General features: G+C 47.3%; 1 protein-coding gene across 1 annotated transcript in view; it reads right to left on the bottom strand.

Annotated features, from left to right (window-relative positions):
* Positions 1–490: 490 nt before the first annotated feature.
* The window catches only part of Setd3 (SET domain containing 3), a 195159-nt gene continuing 170915 nt past the window's right edge, over positions 491–24734 (bottom strand). Inside the window, exons 13-15 of the mRNA XM_077674126.1 lie at positions 24323–24408; positions 22199–22320; positions 491–1417 (exon numbers count right to left, since the gene is read on the bottom strand). Coding sequence (XP_077530252.1) covers positions 1277–1417; positions 22199–22320; positions 24323–24408 — 349 coding nt within the window. The 3' untranslated portion in view covers positions 491–1276. The remainder of the gene's footprint in view (positions 1418–22198; positions 22321–24322; positions 24409–24734) is intronic.

Here is a 24734-nt window from a genome sequence, read left to right as displayed (position 1 = left end):
CCTACCATTGTCCCTGAAGAAGAAAGTGTATATGACAGCTGCATCTTACTGGTACTCACCTACAGGGCAAAAACTTGGAGGCTCACTAAGAGGGTTCAACTTAAATTGAGGACGACTCAGCGAGCAATGGAACGGAAGGTGATAGTTGTAACATTAAGGGACAAGAAGAGAGCGGAGTGGGTCAGGGAACAAACGCGTGTTAAGGACGTATTAGTAGAAATTAAGAAGAAGAAATGGACGTGGGCAGGGCATGTAATGCGAAGGCAAGATAACCGTTGGTCATTGAGGGTAACAGAGTGGATCCGTAGAGAAGGCAATCGTTCCAGGGGGCGGCAGAAATTTAGATGGGCAGATGAGATCAAGAAGTTTGCGGGGATAAATTGGTCGCAGTTAGCACAGGACCAGGATAATTAGAGATTAATGGGAGAGGCCTTTGCCCTGCAGTGGGCGAGGACATGTAGGCGCCCTTACGGTGACGAAGACACCCCAGTAATGATGACACTTTTATTGACATTCTAAATTACAAAACACAAATAATGGTTGCTTTAATTCGTGCGCCCACGAAGACCATTTTTTCCAACAAACGGCGTAATATCGCCCAGAAGAGTCGCCTTTACTGGGGACGTGCTGCTTTTCCAGAACGTAGCACTTAGTCACTGTAAAATTAAAAATACAAACGAGTGATCCTAGCCACAGACATGAGACCCGAAAGCAAACTTATTGTGTCGGTCCGTGTGAAATGAGACGCAACTGAGGTCCCCAGCAAATAGCTACTATCAACATTGTAAATCACACTGTTGCAGTCAACATACGGCTGATCACCTGCATGCGTACATTTCAATATTTGTTTTGCTATTTTCCCTCCCACAGAGTGAACTTGACTGATTGATTGTAGGTTTAACGCGCAGACGCAACGCAGGCGATGAGGCGCGCCGTAGTGGAGGGCTTCGGATTAATTTTGACCACCTGGGGATTTTTAACGTCCGCCGAAATCTCCTACACACGGGAGTTTTTGCTTTTCGCCTCCATCAGAAAAGCGGCTGCTGCGGCCGGGGAATCGAACCCGCGACCTCCACAGAGTGAACTCAGCCAGGCTGATTTTGCAAGATTGATTGATGGTTTTTATAGTAATAAAAGCACCGGCGCTTGTAAACGGCAGGCCTAGCGCATTCAATACAGCCTAAGGCTCACGCAAGCAAACAGAATAGAACACAGGTTTCGTAGATATATTGTTTGGTTGTAAAAAAGACAGCGTGGCAACATCCCCCCAAAAGCTCTACTGGGTCGATTCGGTGGCCAGTCTCCCCTGCAGCGTTTCCAGAGCAGCCGTCAATATCTTGCGCTCCAGCAGCCTCAGCCTGGCCGCCATTTTCAGCCGGGGGCCTGAACCCTCTTCGTTGACGATGCTCTCGTACTCCTGCGACACATCGATCCATCGATCAATCAATCAATCAATCAATCAATCAATCAATCAATCAATCAATCAATCAATCAATCAATCAATCAATCAATCAAACTTTATTAAAGTGCCCAGGAACAGCCGAAGCCTTCGTGCTGGCGCACTGATAGGGAAAAAAAAAGGCCGCTTTGAAATACACCAGCGGCTGTCGCATAAACAGCCAGTAAAAAAGGGGTGAGTGAAAAACAATAAAAAACTCGAAATACTACAGACAATAAAATTAAAAGAGGTATCCAACCTACATTACACGACTAACACAGACTGTAAATTAAGGTACATTGCAAAAAGGAATCGTACAAGAACCATAGCAATAGGATGAAGCATCAATTACACAAAAATGTATGAAACAAAGTACAGGAAATATTAGTAACTATTCAGAGAAAGTGATAAGTTATAGAGACATTTGTTACTGTGACCTGCCTGGGCCCCTTAAAAATATGTACGAAGAGTTTACTACAGAAGAGTGTCATAGTACATACAACAATTACGCCCGGAGCACCAAAATCATACACGAAGAAATAAGAACAAACTGTGTGAAAACAACGCACACATGAGGAAAATAACTGAAGAACACAAACACTGTCGAAATGAAGTTAGCGTGCCATGGCCAACTGCCCTGCCAAAAACACCTTAAGGGGATGGCGAAAAATATCGAATCCCCAGGAGTGAGTGTTATATAGGCGTTGCAGTCTGTCAAGAGGAGAACATCTGCTAAGTTGTGCAGCTGTGTGGAAAGCGTGGTTAAGCCTTGTTGCTTTTTTCGTAACACGAAAACCGATTGCTGAAAGCAGGTCCGGGCATGAAATTGTACCATGAAGCAGTTTGTATACGAAAAGAAGGTCTGATCGGGTTCGCCGGTAACTTAAAGAGGCAGTTATCAGGAGAGGCTCAGAGGGGAAACGATGCATAAATATTGATAAAAATTTGATCTGTACACGCTCTACATGTTGAAAATTAGATATGCAGGTTCAATTCCAAATGACAGAGGCATATTCAAGTTGAGGAACACAAAATGCCATAAAACGTTTTAGGAACAAATGAGGATATATAGACTTCTTATGGGTCCTTATCATATGTGCCCGTAAGATGCCATATGGGGATCTAATATGGGCCCATAACAATTCATATGTGGTTAGACTCCTTATGGGTCCGTATCATATGGGCCCGTAAGAATTCATATAGGTCCCTGTATGAATTCTTACCGGCCCGTATGAATTTTATGGGACCCATATAAAAATCATAAGGTTTTTTTCGATAGGGTACTGGAAGTCTCGTGAAAACCTGCATACAGCACCAAGCGAGCAGAGTGCCCGCCGAGTCAGTTGAGTGACATGAGGCGAGAAAGTTAAAGCGCAGTCGAAGAGCAATCCGAGGTCTTTGATCTCGTGGACTCTAGACAGAAAACCATCATCAATACTGTAGCGAAAGAAAAGGGGGTTCGTTTTTCGGGTATAAGACATGACCTTTGTTTTCGCAGGATTAAGAATTAATCTGTTATCTGAGCACCATTTAGCAAAGGAAATATATCTTGCTGCAGGGCAACACAGCCATCGATGGACTTTATACGTCTAATAATAATAATAATAATCAATCAACCAATCAATCAATCATGTTTATTTACGTGCCCAGGAACAGCCACAGGCCTGAGTGCTGGCGCACGGGTAGTTACATGAAAACAAAATACAAGAAACATATAGCAAGAAACAAACAAGCGACAAGACACACACAAATTGAAGTAATGAAAATGACAGAAATAAAGCACAGGCGGAGCCTGGGTACAGGTAAAAAATAAAAAAAGAAGATGTCTATGTTGCTCTGCCCGTCGTAAAGGCCACATAATAATAATAATAATAATAATAATAATCAATCAATCAATCAATCAATCATGTTTATTTACGTGCCCAGGAACAGCCAGAGGCCTGAGTGCTGGCGCACGGGTAGTTTCATGAAAACAAAATACAAGAAACATATAGCAAGAAACAAACAAGCGACAAGACACACAAATTGAAGTAGTGAAAATGACAGAAATAAAGCACAGGCGGAGCCTGGGTACAGGTAAAAAATAAAAAAAGAAGATGCCTATGTTGCTCTGCCTGTCGTAAAGGCCACACGACAGCCAGAGCAACAAAGTTTGACAGTAATACAACAAAAACAACGGAGTGTAGAGACAAATGATAATATGAACAAATGACAGTAAACAGTTTCAAAAATAGGCAACTATCAGTTGGATAGACACAACCGCAGAGAAACCAAATTCCAGAAAAAAAAAGAGCGACAGACATATCATAGGTGTTTAACATACTGTATTCAACAGCGCTGTACGGTAAATTGTAAAGGATTTCTGAAAGATGTCAAGGCGTTCAAAGAAGCGATTGTAACAATTCTGTATTCTGCGCACAGGAGAATGATTGGAGTTGCGCGCAGCGGTCAAGAACGGGCGATGCGACCTGGTGGGCCTTTGTGGTACACTAAACTCTAAACAGTTAAGCAGGTCTGCGCAAGAAAGGTCACGATGAACAGTTTTGTGAAGAAATGTAAGGTCTGCACGCATACGTCTGCAGTTCAAGGAAGGGATGGAAGGGACTATGGGTAAGTCAGAACCAGGATGAAAACTGTGATTGTGATGACGGTGCTTAAATATGGATAAAAACTTCTTCTGCACACGTTCTATTAATTCACTACTAGATTTGGAGATGCCGTTCCAGGCAACAGAAGCATATTCTAACTGTGGTATACATATTGCATTGTATAGCATTAGAAATGGATCTGGAGAAGAGAATTCCTTTGTAATCCGACACACATTTCCAAGGCTTCGGAGTGCTCGCCGGGTGATGAGCCTAATATGAGGAGAAAAAGAGAGGGTACTGTCGAAAAGCACCCCTAGGTCCCTAATCTCATCAACCCTTTGCAGAGGAGCTCCCTCAATACTGTAGGAAAACAGCAGACGGTGGGTTTTCCGGCTGTAGGTGACAACCTTTGTTTTAGTGGGGTTTAAAATTAGGCAGTTTTTCCTGCACCAGACCGATAATTCCGACACATCCCTCTGCAAGGCACAGCAGTCCTGAACACCGCTAATGTGCCTAAATAGTTTGACATCATCAGCATAGAGAAGAAAAGAAGAGTTTGTTAACACTGTCGAAACATCATTGATAAAGACAGAAAACAATAATGGACCCAGCACGGAACCCTGGGGTACACCACTTGTTGCAGGGTAGACACTAGACTTTTTGTAGTTAACATCTACATAAAAGGACCGGTCAAGGAGATAGTTGGACAACAAGGCAACAAGGCTTGCGTCTACACCGGACTTAGCAAGCTTGTTAATTAATAACTGATGGTTCACCACATCAAACGCCTTACTGAGGTCAAAATAAATAACGTCCAACTGGCCGTTTTCACAAACTGCAGCCGAAGCCTGTGTCATAAAGCTTGCAAGATTTGTGACTGTCGATCGACCCGAGAAAAAGCCGTGCTGATTTGGTAGCACAACGTTCTTGACGCAGGCAGCAAGAACTTTGTGCAGAGCTGACTCAAAGAGTTTTGAGGCGACACAAAGGAGTGAGATCGGGCGATAGTTAGAAACGGCTGACTTATCTCCAGACTTAAATATTGGAAAAATTCGAGCGATCTTCCATGCACGAGGAAATTTACCTAAAAGTAAGCAGTTATTATAAATGGAAGTTAAGACAGGCACAAAAATGTTCCCGTAAGCCTTCATGAGGGCTGCTGGAATTCCATCTGCACCACAGGAAAATGATGGTTTCATCCGTTGAAGGCTATCATTGACAATTTTTTCATCGAACCTAAGTGTGTTAAAATTAGAGTTATTAAACGATAGGCGTTCGTCGTTGCCATCTGGCAGTTGAAAGACAGAATGAAAGTACTGAGCAAAACTGGTGGCAACATCCTCAACCTCTTCACCATCGGAATTAAGCAGGCTAACGTGTTCTTTAGACTCCTTAGAACGGCCGCGTACATACCTCCAGAATTCAGCCGGTTTCTGAGACGCAGCAGCCTCTAACGATTCTATATAGAGCTGATGGTCACGCCGGTAGAGGATTTTACAAAGTGAGCGATACCGACTAAACTCCGCTTTCCACTTGTCAAGCCCAGAACGCTTGGCCTTTTTGTGGGCGCTATCCTTAAGTTTAAGCGAACTTCGAAGGTCTTTAGAAAACCAGTGGGGAAATTTGGAAGGAACAGGCTTATAACAAGGGATATACTTTTCCATGCCACTTCTGACTATTTCGGTAAAACGTCGAACCTGTTCGTCAACATCATTGACATCCAACAGCGGCGGTGGCGACCGCTGTCGGCGCCTGCGGGCGCCGACAGCGGTCGCCACCGCCGCTGCGGCCGAGGCAGCCAACCACCCCCGCAGCCTCCCATGCATGCGGCGCTGGGTCGTTTCGGGCCACGTGTCTCGTCTCGCGCCCGGCGAGGAGGAACGGTGCGTTCGCCGGGAATGAACGCCGCGTTCGCCCCGGCCTCCTTCTGTGAGCGTTGCACGGAACCGAACGGCTGTGAGACGTTTTCGGCAATACAGCTAAATCAAAGGTTTAACCAAGCGAAACCAAGACTCAAACCAGACTAAGCCGAGCTTTTGCTTTGCAGATCCAAGGTTATCGGAGATAAGCCGCAGCCATTTTTTTCGTTACATGTAGGTTTCCAGTGAAGGCTCGTGTGAATAAAGTAGGAACGAAAACAAAATGCTAGAAATCGGTGACGGTGGAGTTTATTTCACGGTGAGAAGCTGCGTGATTTCCGCCCGCTGCTTGCCCACGAGTTTAGTCACCCCACGGCACTCCCAAGAAGCACGGTCCTTACTCCTGTATTCACTAACGTAACTTAAGTATAACATTTAATTTTGACACTTTTCTGTGCCTTAACCAGTTTCAAGGATCAAATTCACGCTGAAAAGACGCCTTTCCGCGTACTTGATGCTCTCTTCCCCGATTAAAATTGGCGATCGGGTGCTAGCTGGAATACTATAGCGTGGGGCGAAGTTCTTCTTTCTCGACGGCGGAGACAGCGTTTAAAGCAGCCATGAAGAGAAAACACAACTTCGTTTAATTTGAAAGAACTGGGATTCAGTACCTCACTCCGCTCCATTCCAGCCACAAAAGACGTTTTTTAACGAAAACACAAAGCAAGAAGTATCTAAAAACTTTCAAATTTTGCGCCAAAGTGACGTGTGATTAGCAAGAATGACGCCATACGGGCCAACAATAAAACATGATTTTCAGTGCGTTAACTGCACGTTAGCATTCGAGTGATGCGGTCAAATGGAACTAGAAGCCCCATTACAGAAGTCCAGCCATGTGTCGTCGCGACAGGTCAGGCGGCCGCCAATCGCACAAACAAGGTTCCGTGACGTCGCAGAAAAGTTGCGGGAAATTGGCTAGGGGGTCGCGACTGCTGTACACGTTTTTTTTTATATCTCCGTTATTTGTTGGAAGATTGCCATGATAATGGTATCATTGTCACCGGGACTAAGCAGTCTTCCTAATAAACACGACTTGTCTTCATGGCTCCTTTAAAATTTCAAGTTTGTCTTGAAAAGACAAAACTCCTCGTTTTCTGGCAGCAGAAGTCATCACGGACGAAGCGACGCCACAGATAGCAGTAGAGACGCGCGACTACACGCCAACAGGCAGGCCTAGGGCCTAATCGCCAACGCACTCACACGTGGAAACGCACGGTAGTCAGCGGTACGGGACAAATTCGCTAACTTAGTGCGTTTCTCCAGCCGACTTTTAAAAAAAATTACGCCCACCTCCCCTCGCGGGAGCCCTGGTGTGATGCGACGCTGAGGGGGGGTTCAAGCGCAAGCGGAGAGCAACCGTCGACCGAAAGTTCGCCGGAGAACGGCACACCGGTTATATGCGCAGCGCGCCCGAAGGGAGGAGACCGCGGAGAGAGAGAGTGCCGCGGCTATGACGCAACACAATCCAACACAATCCACTTTAATCCAATCCAATCCCATCCAAGTCAAGCCAAGCCAATCCAATCCAATCGAATCCAATCCAATGCCCTTCGCGAGAGTGTGTTCGCTATCGGAGAGGAGAGGGGGAGAGTGGCTGCGGACAACAACGGACGCACGCGGACAACAACGGACGCACCCAGGAAGGACAGGGCCACCGACAAGAGATGCTCTGAGCGTCGCATCTAAAAAGTGCGGTGGATCATCAGCGTAGCCAATCCGTTACGTCACGGTTAGCCGGTGCAACGCCTTCGTTACATAGAGGTCAAACACATGGGTTTCAACGGGGCTGGCAACGGGGAATTGAAAAACTTCGTTAAACCCAGGAATTCATTACATAGCGGTTCGTTTCATCCAGGTTGAACTGTAAATAAAAAAATCTTTCACTCGAAGAGCGTCTGTGCTGAACTTTGCTCTGGCTAGTAGCGGGCGGCCAACGAATGCTAGCCAATTTAAACGGTAAGCAGAAAAGCAACCACGTCACCCACTGCCCTGACTTTGATGCGGAAGCCCGCACAAAAACACCAGCAACAACGCCTGTGCACGGATCAGCACTTAGGCCTGCCAGAAACGGGCCAATCCAAATTGGTTCCTTCACTGAAGCGAAAACGCGATTTTTTTTTATACTTCTACCACTCACGTATTCGTTTCAACGTGGCCAGTTTACGCAAACTTGTCACGCATTTGCATAACGCCTCGGGCGAACGCGCCTATCGACTCGCGAGTTCGTGCGGCGCCCGAAACCGAAACCGTTCGCAATGCGTTCCGTGACTCGCTTACAATGCCAACGGCAGTGTTTCCGCGTGGAAACAGCGCTTCAAACCGGAAGCGGACCGGCGCGGTGGACAACCGCCGCATGCGCTAACAAGATAGGCGCACCGAAAGCAGCCATCCATAAAATATTCCAAAACTTCCTGCGCTCAAAAACCGTTCCAGATGACCACAAGCGAACGATGTGTTATATATATATTTTTTTGTTTTCGAACGCGCAACAGGACAACTTTTGAACATCGGCGTTATCGCTTCAAATTTCTCCGCCGCCATCCGTGATATCAGAGTACAAACGCAAACGCAGACGGTAACGCACGAAGGTACACATTACTTTTCTCCGCTGACGCCATCTTGACAGCTGCAAGCTTTGCATAGTTTAGCTTTTCCTTTCGGAGCCTTGGCTCTTTGTTGGCGACCAGACATCCCGTAAGTTCCTTTAAGATCTGTTCAGCTGAATATATTAAATACGCTTAACTTGAATCTCCTCAAGCGAATCTATTCAGAACCGTGCCTCTCGTTTCATCGTTTGCAATTACTCTCCAACAGCCAGAGTTTCGTCGATTAAAGCAAACCTTAACCTTCCAACTTTAACGACCAGCCAAAAAATTGTACGTTTAAGCCTTTCTCACAAAATATACTATACTAATCCAAAATTAAAAGTGGCATCTTTTCGACGCCCACTTACAATTTTCCACGCTTCGACCCCAAAATAAAAATTGCAGTCCCCAATTGCAGCACCAAACAACGTTCCAATTCATTTTTGCCGAAGACCGCATCGGAATAGAACATTCTCCCCGCATCGATTGTCAGCAACCCTGATCCTGTTTAATTTAAAATGGCTATTTCTTGCACTGTATAACTTCCACCCTCCTCTCTGTAAGGCGCTTCGGTACTTTGAGAGTATTGAAATAAATAAATCTGTCAAGCGGGTTACTGAATTTTCGTTTATTCGTTCCCAAACGCTACGATGAAGCCCACACTGACCAGAAACGTTCCAGGTGACAAACAGGATTTCGTAGTTCATGCGAGCAAGGTGTTAAGCGAGCAACACCTCCCCCCCCCCCCCCCCCCCCTACGACGTCCTTGATGTAAATTTACTGTGGCCTAGAAGCGGCGTGATTTAGCTGACTGATTTAGCGGCGTGATTTAGCCCGTGTGTTCGAGAATCGAGATTTCGGCGCACGTTAAAAATCCCCAGGTGGTCAAAATTAATCCAGAGCCCTCCACTACGGCGCGCCCCATCACCTGTGTAGAAAACCGTAAAGAATTATAGGACAGAGAAACTAGAAATCAGGAATGGAGGTTTCTATGGCAATACGAGAGGCGGTGCACTGCTCTTTGAAGCACGGGCGGGGTGTCTGAGTACACGGGCATACACGGGTATCTACATGCCGCAGGATGAAACGTGTATGCTACGGAAGAGATCGGGAAACCGTAGTCCATATTGTCAGGAACTGCACAGAGATAGGAACGCCGCGGGACGATGGAGAAACGACCTTGGCGAAGGCTTTGGGATTTGGGGTGAGGGGGAGCCCCAACTGCAAGGACGAAGAGATGGCGACGAGGGGCTGGAATGGTGGTCGAGTAAAACTAGGGAAGGGAGCGGTACGTAGGGGGAGTAATCATACGGATGAGAATGTACAACAGCGGGGGGAGGGGAAAGGGGGGAGATACAATATGGGGGTTTAAAATAGGGGTGGGGGGAGCTTGGGGGAGGCCAATTAATTAGGTCAGATATGAGTAGGGCAAGTAAGTGGAATAAAACAGGCAATTCAGTTGCCGACAACCGACGTCCCGACTCAAAGGGAAAGCCACTTATGATCATCAGTAGCAGCAGCGTCGGCGAGTTGAACCCCACAATCAATCGAATTAGCTGACTGCGAGTAGCATGCACGAAGTATAACTTTGTACAGCGATGACGCCCCCAGGAGGAAGATCTTACGCGCTTTGTTCGGCGATTTTCCGGCACGTTTGAAAAGCCAAGCCGCTCTGCAAGAGCCAAGCCAAGTACCCTTGGGGCAAACAACGAGGAGTCACCTTCCAAGGAAGCTCATCCACGCGACGTTGGGCGATTTCATGACAAGCTGAAACATCCGAGCCGTTTTTGCAACAGCCAAGCCAAGTCGAGTACCGTTGGCGCGAACAACGAGAGAGAGAAAGAGAGGGAGGGAGGGAAGGAGGTGGGGGAGGGAGGGAGAGGGAAACTTTATTTGTGCCTAAAATGGAGTAACAAAAGCTTGATGTGGGCGAGTTGGCACATTATGCTAAAAATTACTCGGCGCTAAAACAGGGACTAAGAACAAACACGTGCACACAACGCAGTGCCGAACTTTCAACTAGATTTTGTTGAAAAAGACGCTGCTTATATACACACAAAACTAAAATACTCGGAGCATTGTGACGTCAAAGTGCATCACGTTTCTAAAAAGGCCACTCCTTTATCTGACAGCGACAAGGACGGAACTCTACTAACACGGTTATCCCCTGCCTGACTGATCAAATGAGCTTCAAGAATTTCGCGCTAAAGCTTTCCTCTTGCTCTCCTCAAAAACTTTGTCCTATCTAGCAGGGACACACTTGCACCTTTTGCAGTGCTCGGAAAGGTGGCCACCAGCATTATTCGCAACTGTCCAGTTGTGCTCCCTCACCCTCTCATTGAAGCACCTTTTATTTTGACCGATGTACACTTTTTTGCAGCTCAGGGGAATTTCGTAAACTACACCCATGTTGGGGTCTGTGTAGCGAACAGCGTGGTTTTTTGCACAGGGTCCTGGTTTTTTATGACCGGCACCTTGATACGGATGGCGTGAAGATATCCCTGACGAACAAGAAAGGCCTGTAAGGAAAAAGGTGCACGTCATACCGTATCTACCTCAAGTGTCCCATAATATAAAGAAAATGGCGCAAAGGTACGGTGTAAATATCATTTTCAGTGCCCCGGAAAAGCTATCAAAAGCATGCCCTTTGATGAGTAAGAATAAAAAAAAAAAAGAAAAACCAGGACCCTGTACAAAAAAAAAAAAAGAAAACACGCTGTTCGCTACACAGAGCGCAGCATGGGTGTAGTTTATGAAACTCCCCTGAGCTGCAAAAAAAAGTGTACATAGGGCAAACTGGAAGGTGTTTCAATGAGAGGGCGAGGGAGCACAACTGGACAGTTGCGAATAATGCTGGTGGCAACCTTTCTGAGCCCTGCTAAAGATGCAGGTGTAGCCCCCTGCTAGATTGCACAAATTTTTTGAGGAGAGCAAGAGGAAAGCTTGAGCGCGAAATTCTTGAAGATCATTTTATCTGACAGGCAGGGGATAACTGTGTTAGTAGAGCTCCGTCCGTATCGCTGTCAGATAAAGCAGTGGCCTTTTTAGAAACGTGATGCACTTTGACGTCATAATGCTCTTAGTATTTTAGTTTTTGTGTATAAAAGCAGAGTCTTTTTTCAAGAAAATCTAGTTGGAAGTTCGGCACTGTGTTGTGCGTTACGTGTTTTTTCTTCGTCCCTGTTTTAGCGCCGAGTAATTTTTTTTAGCCTAAAATGGAGTAAGCAAGGAAACGGGTGGGAGCATGGGTGGGAGCCTTGACTAGTCCTCTTCCTTAAATGGCGCACGAGGAATCCCCACAGGAAGCTCTTCTGAGCCGTACTCCGCGATTGAGCGGCAAGCTTAGAGATGTGGCCGGTTAAAAAAAATAACTACAGTCTCAGGAAAAAAAAAACAGGTTTTCTCTTTTTCTTTTCAAGCAGAGCAGCGTTAAAAAAACAGACAGACCTTCCCAGGGGAAATTCACTGTGAGGCGACCAATCTACAGTGAGGGAAACCCTTTCCGAAATCAATGACTTGACGTGAAGACGTCGTGCTCAGATTTTAAGAGCGGAAGCTCTGCTGGGACATTTGTGATGCAGAATGAAACAATTACACTCTTTTCAGTGTAAACGCAAAAAAAAAAATTGATCACGCACTTAACTCTTTGAAGTGATTTGAAGGCGAAAGCCAGCAATTCTCGAAGTCTCCTTCACTGCTGCATCGTGTGTGCGGTGCCGTAACGTTCACCTGTCATGCGGCACGCATCCGGGTAATTCTTGTTCCATTCCGGCACGGTGCAGGGTTAGTGTTGTAGTTAGCACACTGGGCTGCGGCTCTTGCCGACGCGGGTTCAAATCCCACTCCAACCCAAATGAATGTCTATGTATATTTTATTGACTTGTTGTCGTTGTACAGCGGCCGTAATTTGTTTTCATTCGTGTAGTCGACTACGGTCCCTTTTCGCGTTTCTCGAGACATATGAGGCTTCCAGCTTAAGAAGTGTGCCGAAATTTGATAGATCTGCGCGGAATCGTCCGTTTGCAATTTTTGACACGAAGGTGTTTTATTCTGGGATACACGAAGATATCACTGACGTCATATCCGTCACGTAAGTGACGCCGGTACAACAAAGCAAGCAGCCTGTAAAGGGTGCACCCCTGCACACACGCTCTTCTTGCGGGGAAGCAGCCATTAGTTCGAAAAAGTACGTTATACTTAGGGTTGTTCGTTTTCGGGTTTCATATTTTAACACGACAGTGCTTTATGCCGGTATACACCAAGATCTCGCTGACGTCATATCCGTCACGGAAACGACGCCAGTACACCTTTGCCGAAGCGACCCGCCAGCAGGACGTCGCTCACCGAGCACAACCACAAGACAGCCGCCGACCCGCAAATCATGCTCAGCTGCAGATTTCGATGCACATTTCACTTTTGTGTTTTACCGATTCCTATGACAAAGGAAGCAAACATAGTTTTTTATTTTGTTCTAAAAAAACAGGAAAGAAAGCTGTTTTTTTTCATGCTCTTCAAAATTTCATGAAAACAATTAAATCTCTAGGTAAGCTGCCATAGCCAAGCCAAGCCAAGCCAACAAACTAAATAATATTTTGAGACTTTCGCATGACGCCTACATACTTTGCCAAGAAGAATTTCTGGTGTTCAAGTTTTCTTGCAGCCTCTGCATGCCGCTTGAACAGCGGCAGGTGAGGTCGGAACTTATTAAAATGTATACTATAGTTACTACGATTCGGAAAACTACTGAATTCACCAATCAACCGTACATGTTCCTGCCGATTCCTGTACGATTTCACCGACAAAGACTGCTTTGCGCAGTGAGGTCTGATGTAGAGCGTGGACAAAAGCCTTGCATGCTCCACCGTTCAAATTAGGTTGCCGCAGTATTCCTTTCGGCACTGAAACAATTATTCCCAATTAGCCGAGCGCTTCCCAGAATATCATTTGCAGGGTAATTCATTATTCACAGATTGGCAACTAGTGAAGTAAATGTCAGCACTGCAGACTTGCGCTGAAGGAACCGGAAATCACAAAGGGAGCGCGAAGCAGTTTCACTCTAACAGCAGCATTCAAGCCACGTTGGCATTCAAAGCACGGGATTCGCTCATATTCGATTATTTCGAGAATATTCGATTATTTCCTGGTAGGGTGAAGCGTAACCTTCCGAGACAATGCTGAACAATTACGTGAAAGGCCGGGGGGTGGGGCGGAGTCGTACTAACCAGCGAGGCCTATATCGCTTGTCGAGTTCTACATGGGGCCTGGCGGGGCCGCACCGCAATTTCTTGCCAGAGTCACCGTGAAACCAGCCAAAGGCCATACATAGTGTTATTTGTTTACGGGTGAAACCAGATTCAACCCATTTTTACAACCTGAACATGTTCCAGGCATAGAGTTTCATACTAATATATACTACACGGAAATCTGTCGCTGCAGTCGCAGGCCGCCGTGGGCGGCGCCATTGCTGCTAGCGACGCTCCTCGCCTGCTTGGCTTAGCTAGCCATACGGCTTCTTTTTTGTCGCGAAGCCAAAATCAACGAAAAAAAGTAACATTTTTTTTGTTCATCGTACATCAGGCTTCTAAAAACTACTGAAATTTGGAGGTTCAATTTTATAATAAAGAAACAAATTTCATGAGCCATCTACGGTAACATTGTTGCTTTTTTGCAGCCATAGCCAACGTTTCAGCCTGTCCATGAGCCATGCCAACGACAAGTGGAACGTACCTGCCGGGTACATGACGGAAAGCTCGCTGAAGCACGGCTCCCCTAGATAGTGGCGCCAGATTTTCCTCTAGTAGTATGTAAGAATCGGGTTAAACCCGATTTCTCCCCGAATGGAGGACCTTTTCAAAGTAGCGATCCGCACAGTTGTGGGCTGACGGTCCGCGTTCTCCACCAGTACTTGCTAGAAGCGAGCCCCACCAACACAGCTTCCGAACACATTGAGTCCTGGCATGACTCTGCCGCTCGCTACCCCAGGCTGGAAAATGTTGCACTGACATTTCTGTGGCTAGCTAACCGAAGCTGTGACGTCGAGAGAACTTTCTCCCGGCTGAGGTACGTTCAACGATCGGACAAGTCTTGAACGGAGACCGACATGTTGCGCATGCACAGATGATAATGTATGTAAACAAGGGTGTGTAAAAAAATCGATGGCCAGCTTTTTGTGAAAAAAATGTTTAATTTCTTAGTAGTTCTCAATGCACTTTACTGTCATCATTGCTAACTCATTTCGAAACAAACACCAAACTTCGGAGAGTAGTCGCTAGAAAACCCTGATGTCCCCCCCGATTACCAGTTCGAAACAAATACCGATTTTAACGCACTAGAGAAGTTCGTGGCACCTTCTGATAAAATAAATTTAGAGTATGTTACGTAGCACATCTGCAGATTCAACCCGAACCCCCCCCCCCCCCGAATTTCGGAAAGCTTTTACAAAAAAAAAAAGCGGTTTCTCCCCTATTATTCCTTTGAAAAAAAAACCCAATTTCTACCCCCCCCCCCCCGAATTTAAAAGATATAAAACCAGAAAACGAAAAACCTTAGCCATACTGTACCAAACTAGGAAGGGGCCCGTTGGAGTTTATACGCGTAGTTGGACATAAAATGATGAGTGTTTGCGGGCAGGTTCAAAGCGGGCGACGCACTTTTCCGAGTATTGTGACACTCGGGTGAATTCGCCGTACGCTTTTTGTGCGCAGCACTTTGGCAGCCGCTACTGTGGTTTCGAGGCGGCGGTGGCCTCGGCGTTGTAACCGAGCAGGCGAAGACAGAAGAAAAACGGAGAGGAAAGTGTGGCGGAAGTGTGAGGGGGAGGGCAGTACGCTGAGCCCGCCCGAGACGCTCGTCGGAACATCTGGCGATAGTGTGAGGGGGAGGCCGGCACGCGCTATTATGGCGTCATCTCTCTCACTGCCTCCCCCTCACACTTTGCCATGCGTCGCCACCAAGGAGATCCCTCCCCCTCCCACTTTCGTCGAGGGGGGGGGAAATCTTAATGCCGGCCTGCACGTGGCCCCCCCTGCCGGCGGACTGGGCTGTGTCGGTCGGTTTCGGCTGTCCTGCTTTGGTCCGTCGCAATGGCAGGAGTCAGTGGTGTGCCAGGCCCACTGTATTGGGTACTCAACGCCCATGGGAGCTTAAGCAACTCCCAGGCACTCTGAGGGCAAGTACCTTCCATGAACACCGATGCGTGATGCGGACGCAGGCCCGGACAGCCTGGGTGGCTACCGAGGTTGGTGCTTGGAATGGTAATTCGAACAAAATTTGCGGTCGCAAATTTCTGTGGATCAACTATGATTCTCTTTGGCCGGGGGCGGTAACGCGCCCCTGTAATCCAGTGTGGTGGAGGCCGGGGGGTCAATGTTGCGAAGTGCAACTGCACCAAGCGGTACAGTTTGTGTTATAGTGGCGCACGGTTGCTGAAGCAATGTGAGCGCTACTATGAGGCCGGGGGAGTGGCGAGCCCCTGTAACCGCAGCTAGGAAGGGGTCCATAAACACGAACCGATCTGCTCGCCGAGGGAGGTGACGAGCCCTTGTAACCCAAGTCATAGGGGTACATGCGGTACAGTTCGTTTTATCGTGCCATGCTGAAGCATGGGTACACACAATGAGGCCGGGGGTGTAGCGAGCCTCTGTAACCGGAGCATGGAAGGGGCCTTTAATGCGAACTGGTCTGCTGACCGAGGGAACTTGATGAGCCCTTGTAACCTTCAGTCTTGGGGGCGAGAGTGCAGAGCCACGGGGAGTTCCTCAGAGGATCCATTGTATCCCGAAAGATGGTATTTGTGGAGCAACTATGACTCTCTTGGCTAGGGGAAGTAGCGAGCCCCTGTAATCCAGTGTGGGAGGAGGCCAAAGGCTGGGGGTGGTAACGCGCCCCTGTAATCCAGCATGAGAGGAAGCCAGCGGGTCAATGTTGCAATGTAATCACTGCGCTCAAGCGGTACAGTTCACACGTAGTGTTGGCGTACCATTGCTGAAGCAATGGGTAGACCACTACCGAGCCGGGGGCGTGCACACCCCTGTAACCATAGCTTGGGGCTCGTTCTGTTGAACTTGCGAACTGGTCTGCAGGCTGGGGGTTGTGACAAACCCTTGTAACCTAATGTCATAGGGGCCAGGGCGTGGAAGTACGGTAATTCCACGAGACCTCCTCGAGGAATCGGGGAGGCCGCACAATCCCTGCCCTGGGAGCGTGCAAAACGGCCGCCACTGCGGAGGTTCCTGGTACAACTAGAATCAGGTCCTACGCGGAGGTCGGGCGGTCGGGTGTCGACCCGGCACTTGGCGATGCGATTGAAGCAGGAAAGCGCATCGAGATCAATCAACTATGACTTTCTTTGGCTGGGGGAAGATGCGAACCCCTGTAATCCAGCGTGGGAGGAGGCCGGGGAGTCAAGTTGCGAAAGTAGCAAGTGCCGCAAGCGTACAGTCGTTGTATTGGGAATACCGATTAAATTCGGGAAACCATTACGGGCCGGGGGACTGGCGACCCTTGTAACCGCAAGCTTTGGCGGGGCCAGCGACCTGATCGCTATAAGTCGGGGGGAGTGACATACCCCTGTAACCAAATGTCATGGGGGCCAGATGTTGTACAGTCCGTATGAGGCCGGGGGGGGGGGGGGGGTCGCGCCCCCCTGTAACCTTGCTGTGAGGGGCCTATATATTGATCTTCTCTGGCTGCCACGGGACGTGCTACGACGAGCTACTGGGTGTTCCGCACGGGGAAAACGAGGAAAGGTGAGGTTAGTACACCGACCGGGGAAACTCTCCTGGCTTAGTAACGGCTAGTAGGCCCGGACCGATCTCCTCTGCCGAGCCGCTAACCCAACAGCAATGCCAAAAGACTCTTGTTCCATTGAGCGAAAGAGTAGGCACAGAGGAGGACATAAGTACATGGCTATCATAACCACTCCCGTGGGAGCCTGGCGAACGTGGTTGGCTTGCCAACATGGATTTCAGTTCACGTTCGCATACAAACTTCCGGTGTCAGGAGACCGTGAAAAGCAGGTGTTGCAAGTACCCGTGTATAGTGGAAAGCTTCACTGGTGATTCACGAGTACCTTGTGCGAGACAGTTGATCGGGGACGTTAGTACGCATCGGCCGCAGAGCTGGGGGTCGAGGGAGGACCCGGCCGTCGCCACTAAATAGGGTACTTCCTGTCTCCGACAGTTGGGGCCCAGTTATCGGACCCTATGGGTGAGCGGTAACCCGTGGCAGGGACCGCATATTTGGCAATTGGCACTGTCTGATGCCCTCGCTGAGCAATCAGTCTTGGAAAAGAGTCAGACAAAAGGATTGGAGCAAAATTGCTTCCCTCATTCCCACCCTTTTTCCCATAACCCATCCCGATGTCCAAGTTCCCGTTCCCAGCAACCCACCCTATCCGGCTTTTTCCCCCTGGCGGTGGGTCGCAAGAAAGTCTTTCCCGTTAATTTCTCTCCACCTTCGTGTGGACAAAATTCTCTTTGTCGGTTGGCCCTATTTTTGTACTGTTGCAATTGGGTATAACCGGTTGTACTTCGTGTGGTACCGGGGAGCTATTGAAAGCTCCATTTACTCATGTCCCACTTTCGTCAGACTCTCCTCCGTACGGCGCTCCCTCGTTCGAACTACGCGACATTTGCGCGGGAGGTTCAACTACGATTTCAACAACATGCTCGGAGGTGGCGACGCGCTGCGAGCGCGCGCAGCCGTGCTTTCGCCGATCACGCGATCACTTCCCGAGACGCAGCAGCTATGCGCCGTGACCGAGAAGACTGCAGTTCGTGCTGCGCAGAAATTGCGCGTTAAGAAGCATAGTAATCGTCAGCGTTCTTTTTTCTGGCTGCATAGCTCAGTTAAACCAATTTAACGTATTTGTTTTTAGTCTGGAACCTTTGTTCATCTTTAACTGGCGGTAGGCGAAAAAGGCTACCAGGAACCTATAGAGTTCCTTACAATGCACACTAGAGAGGAATCTGGCGCTAGCATCTATGCGGCTCATATTAAGGCCGTCTGTGTCGTCATAGGCCGCCATTACACCACGCGCTCGCCTTAGTTTCGTCATTGGCTTGGATTGAAACGTTTTAGTGGTCGTATATTCGAACACAGCGCCAGAAAAACGCAACGGGTTGTTATAGATGTGGAAAATAGAACAGGCTGTTTTAAAGATGCGGGTAAAGGAAGTAAAGCGTATTTTTGCCGGAACGGTTGTGCCTACTATTCTGCAGGCCAAGCAGGTAGTTAACAACAATGGTAATATTTTAGGAGAAACTGTTTTTTTTTTTTCGTTTGCTACAACTTTCGCGGCAGCATATTACCCGCTCAGACATACGTTCCTTCTACCCCGGCATGACCAACGTCAGATAAAATCACGCACTGCCTGCTCTTTCACCGAACACGCAGTTGCCACGGCTCACGGATACCACAGTAGCTTGTAGACGTGTTAATGCATAGTGAAGAAAGCAAATCCCCAAAACCGCTTAAACATCCGATTGCCATGCCAAGCCCAAGCAGAAGCGGGGGTCTTCCCATAACCCCCCGCGACGACATTGATTCTGAGGTGCAGTTTCCTCTCTGGTATATTTACTAAGAAACTCTATGCAGGAACCATTCGCCGCCGCCATGCCAGCTATCGGAATGGCGTTACAACACACGCAGACGACGTCACACACGTTATCATGCTGATTCAACCTTTACATTTAAGTTTTGTTTCAATTTTAACTGGGCAAATGATTAATGCCGACTTTCCAGTTGTCAACGCCACGGTTGTGAAGGTTAAAAGAGCTGACAATCTGCTGAATTTGGGCCTGCGGAGTTGCCAGTATGTCGCGCAACAGCCAACGCCTGCAAAATCGGCCGGCAGAAAAGTGCTAAAGACACGGCATTTTCGAACTTACTCTTCTGGCTAAAAATACGCGCAAATGAGCGGAAAAAAAGACAGGAACTCCAGAACGAGGCCTACACATTCGAGACTTTTATCGAGGAAGGAGATTATACAAAACAAATGTTTACGACCCACCTGAGTGTCTCTTAAAGGGCTAAGCCCCGACAAGCGCCGCAAGGAAAACACGATGTGGAAACATCTGAAGAGACGCCTAGTAGTAGACGGCTAATCTCACTTTGCCAGACAAGCACGGAAAAAGAAGCAACTACGCCACAGACACCCTAACCTCCAGAGGCGGTCGAAGCGAGAACAACAGCCGTGCTATCTATAAAGGGCCACTTCCGGAGCAGTAACCCCCCACTATGTCTGAGAGAAGACGTGGTCTTCCCGGCGGATCCCATCATTTCCGCTGCGGAACCCCGACTGTCAGAGTACCCTTGAGAACACGACGGGGAACCTTCGACGGCTACGAGGCTGACCCAAAACGAAGAAATAGACGGCCGATCATTCTGACCAGAGCGAGCGGTGCACTCTAAGCAGTGAGCAATACGATTGGGGCTGCAAAGTTGTTTACATGGCTACGAGAAAAGCGCATCGCAACGACCAAGAGCAGCGACTGCTGCTATTGGCTGTTAAAGGGGCCATGAACAAAACTAACAACCTGGTACAATTTGAAAAAAACTAACCTTTTTGGTAACTCAGTCAGCTCCATTTCAGCCATAAAAGACCTTCGTTTACAGGGTAAGGCGAAATTAAAAAAAAAAAAAAGTGATTTTTTTTTCTTCGCAATTAAGGAAGTTAACCTCCTTAGCACATTTTCCACAACCAAACTTATCTTACAAGTTTTTTTTTCTTTCTCAAAAACAACTTTTTCGTAAGCAAGCAGTAAGTGACCACGTCCCATTTTAGAATGTGCTCCGTGTTTATTGTACTTTTTTCCACCAAGAAAATCCCAGCTCCAGATCAAAACGCTAGTCTGGAACCAGCTGAATTTAAAAAATTGTTTGACAACTATTGCATAGCTGGTTTTTAAGCCTAGGCGGCCCAAAGACGCTGTGCACGTTTTTTCCACATTTCTGCTTTGGAGCCGCGCGCCCAAAAATGTATTTTTTGGGCTTCACACTCTCAAGATTGCAACATTTGATGCTGCCCTTTCATTCAGTGATGGTGGCATCGCACGAGCCAGCATTTCGAAATATTTTGGATTGGACCCTGGGCGCCACACCACCACCGAGTGGCTAAAACTGGTTGACCATAAGCAAAGATACTTCACGAACAGAGCTGCACGACAGCTCACAAAATAGGCAAGGCAGGAGACGCGCCAGGCTGAAAAGCGAAAAAACGCCTTCGACGGTGGTTACGAAGCTGGTGCTTACTAAATACATGACTTTAGTGGTGTTTGTGGCGAAAAACTACTGTTTCTACCCCATGTTGTTACTTTTACTCAATTATCCCGAAACAGTGTTTTTTTTATTACATCGGTACCATTATTTTTTGTATCACGATAACCGACTGATCGTTTTTCCTGTCATCTATATAACTTGTCACATTTACTGTGCAAAATTGAAAATACTCAAGTAACGTTTTTTTTATTACATAATTTTCAACATGTAAATTAGGCCAAAATTTAGGTACTTACGGAAAAAATTGTTAAAAATTCTAATTTTAATTTGATTTCAATATTTCTGGTATAGTTAGAAGAGCTCAAAATTTGAAAGAAAATGATGTATGCACTATGTAGATACTGCTAGTAGATACCGAGAAAAATGTACCTCTAAATGGCCAAAAATGCATGGGGAGTGTAGGGCTTACCTTGCGTCCTTAACCTAAAAAACAACTCAAGAAATATAAAAAAGAAACTATCGATTTAATCGCTACAGTGAAGTAATACGGCCACGTGTGATATAATATTTCCCAGCAATAAAATATGCCGTATTTTCGCGCGTGTAGCCGGCGCCAAAAATGCGAAAATTTTAGGGATGAAGTAGAGGTGCGGATTATATGCGAGGTGTGTGCTTTGGTGCAGCTTAACCGCAATGCGCGTTGGTCCGTGATGCCTCTACAGCAGTAATAGCGACTGAGCCACTGCTGTAACATCGACAGTGCTTACTTTGCACTCACAGCTGAACAATATACCAACCTGAAAAAATGTTTCCGACAGGTCATCTAGTTACGTAGCCGGCTACGTAAGTTCTTTTGCATAAACAAATCTGTAATGTTGCTTGAGTAGTAAGTTTGGTCCATCTTTTATGTATAAAATATGCGGGTAATACGCGAGGATATGTTTTTTTATTCGCCGGCGGGAAGTGAGGTGCGCGTTATATGCAGGGGCGGGCTAAACGCGCGAAAATACGGTAGTTATCACTGCGTCAACTGCGCGTTCGCCTTTAAGGGATACGATGAAAAGGAACTACAGGGCCCACTAGAAATCGCCCAGTCATATATCTTGGCGGCGGCTTAGGTCGTCGGACGAAAATCCGCAAACAAGGTTTTGTGATGACATAGAAAATTCTCATAAACGGCAAATGGCGGAATCTGGCGCGTTTCCGCTCGCATATTCCCTTTCTGCAAACCGGTTCGGCAGAGGTCAAAAACATGCATGGACGCTGCAGGACCGGTTTAGGAGAGGGGGGAAAACCGCAAGCGCAAACGCTTCCTTCTTTGCTCGTGCATTTCGCCCCTGACGGTGCAGTCGGACCGGTTCCAGAAGCGGGTCACCGCACGGGGAAACGCGCCGTTCTCCGCATGTGCGTCCCGTCAAAGCCGCTAAGCCTAATCCCCCATTCCCTTACCTGGTCACTCTTGGGAAACGCCCGGAGGAGCAGCTGGATCCGGACGACGAGGAACCGCAGCGCATCCCGGCCGTTGTCATCACTCGAAGCCAGAATGTGCTCAGTGTCGAACGCCTGTGAGGCTGAGGAAGGTGGGAACAACAGACTGCTCTCAGCGATTCACGCTAGCATCAGCTGTGTTTTGGTTTGGCGTGCGGGTCTAAGTTCGCTAACAAGCAATTCGCTAAAGTTTGCTAAACAAGCTAAATTCGCTAAACAGCTAATTCTACCCTCCGCAAGGAAAGAACAGTACGAACTTGCTGGGCTTAATGCGTGAGCACTACTTTAATGAATATGACGCCTTAAATTATGCCATTACAGTACAGTTATATAAGCTATGTTCGACCGTACCAAAGAAGCCTCAAGTACGCATTGATATGGTCGTCCGTACTCTTCCCTTGTGACCGATTCCAACCCACGATCTAACCTCGCCTGCATGTGGATTGAGGTATTAGAATGAATTGAATTTCGCTCGCGTAACGCAAGCGTCTAACGCACACAGAACCACGAGGTGAAGAAAGCGACAACGCTTACCCAGCAAGCCTTTAGAACTGCATGCCTTAATTTCGTTCGCCAGGCGGCGCAGCGGTGACCTTTAATCGTCCTACTTTAGCGTGTTTCAGAGTTAATATTGACGCTGCAGCCAATAAACAAAAGGAAAATGTGCGAGCGGCTGTGTTATAGGCCTCTTCCTCCTCAATGGGCCTCTTCACGTCGAATATCCATCCATACTAAAACAAAACTGAAACAAAATACGACAGACCTCCAATCTGTTCACAGACATCCCCCCAATGCTTGCTTCGTATACGAACTGCAAACTTGCGGGTTAATCTGCTCACGCGACATTTGAGCGTTCCGAAAACACGACGTAATGACCTCCCTGGTTATTCCTAACCAAACATGGGTCCCAGCGATTAGCAAGAACCAAACGGGGTGGCCATTACAGGGACTCTGCAACGCTTGGAATAAACGCTTTCACTCTTACCTTCGCGTCTGGGAGCATTGCACAAGCTATATAGTTATCGCCAGCACGGCGCGGCGCGGCGCTGCGTGATTTGCTCGTCGTAGGCACGTCTTCCATTTCTGCTTGGCTTATGTGGCTTTCTCCTGCAAGGGACCCTGCAACACTTTCGATTAGCGCTTTCACTCTTTCCTTCGCGTGTGGAACCACTGCGAAAGCTGCAGTTATCGCCAGCACGGAGCGGCACTGCGTGATTTGCTCGTCGCACCGGATACGCCTTCCATTTGTGCCTTGTTTTCGCGGCTTTATTGATATCAAAAGTTGATATCAAGTTGATATCAAAAAGCGTCCATTGCAGAAACCAAAGGAAAACCGGCCAACAGCCGCTACATGGCCTTAATGCCGTAATTCCAGCGGTCGAAAAACGTCAAGAGCGGAAAAAAAAAAATCTTATAAGCGAGCTTCCAAGTTATCTGATGGGCATAGTGCAGTAACTTCTGGCTGAGGCACTTTGCGACCCCCTGATCAAAGTACTGGGTGTGTTGTGTGGCTACGTTCTACAAGCATGTAAGATTTCAAAAAAGTTGAGAAAAGTGTGAGAAAAGTGTTACAGGGTCCCTTGAAAGTGGCTATTGAATGCGTTTATTCTTGCAAGTGAAAGAAAAAGGGACCCTGCAACACATTTTTTTTTTACTTCTTCTTAATCCTAAATGCTTTCAGAACGTAGTCAGCAGACACATCCAGTACCTAGAATAGGAGGTCGCAAAAGCCAAAACTTACTGCTCTATGCTCATCAGACACCTTAGAAACTTGCTCAAGAAAATTTTCCCATCTTTCCTTGTCGTGGCGTTACTCGACGGCCGAATCACGTCATTACACCACCCTAATGACGTAATTCGACCACTCGAGGAACGCCACGACCGGGAAAGATGGGAAAATTTTCTTGAGCAAGTTTCTAAGTTATCTGATGAGCATAGAACAGTAATTTTTGGCTTTTGCGACCTCCTATTCTAGGTACTGGATGTGTCTGCTGACTACGTTCTGAAAGCACTTAGGATTGAGAAAAAAGTAAATAAAAGTGTTGCAGGGTCCCTTTAAACGCTGCGCTACCTGGGATCACCCACCATCTTTCAGAGCGAGGATCCTGAGGAAAGTTGAAAGGTCGTCGGACACAGGGCGCGGACCCGCCGTCAGAGCGAACGTTCCACTTCTGGAAAAAAAAGAATGAGCACAAAGCAGTTGCAGAAACATTTAAATCAACCCTGAATTTCTAGCCTCTTGACGAATTATAACTTACAAGATCGAAATTCTTGTTTAGATTATCGTTTTTGATACACGCGTCTTGGAATCACACCCCCTCGAGATGGACCACCTCGCACCCCCCCCCCCCCTCTTCTTTACCATGATTCCATTTTGATTGAATAGTAAGCCAATGTACAAATTACTGTTTTACGACTCGTATCTGGACGATTTTTCAGCCGTAAAAGTGATAAAGCGATATTTTATTATCGTAAGATATTTGTAACGTTTTAGTAA

This window comes from Haemaphysalis longicornis, unplaced genomic scaffold, assembly GCF_048455015.1.
Source record: "Haemaphysalis longicornis isolate Haplotype H1 unplaced genomic scaffold, Haemaphysalis longicornis Haplotype H1 scaffold_6, whole genome shotgun sequence".
Classification (NCBI taxonomy): domain Eukaryota; kingdom Metazoa; phylum Arthropoda; class Arachnida; order Ixodida; family Ixodidae; genus Haemaphysalis; species Haemaphysalis longicornis.
The sequence above is the reverse complement of the archived record's forward strand: the minus strand, read 5'-3'. Positions and strand labels throughout refer to the sequence as shown.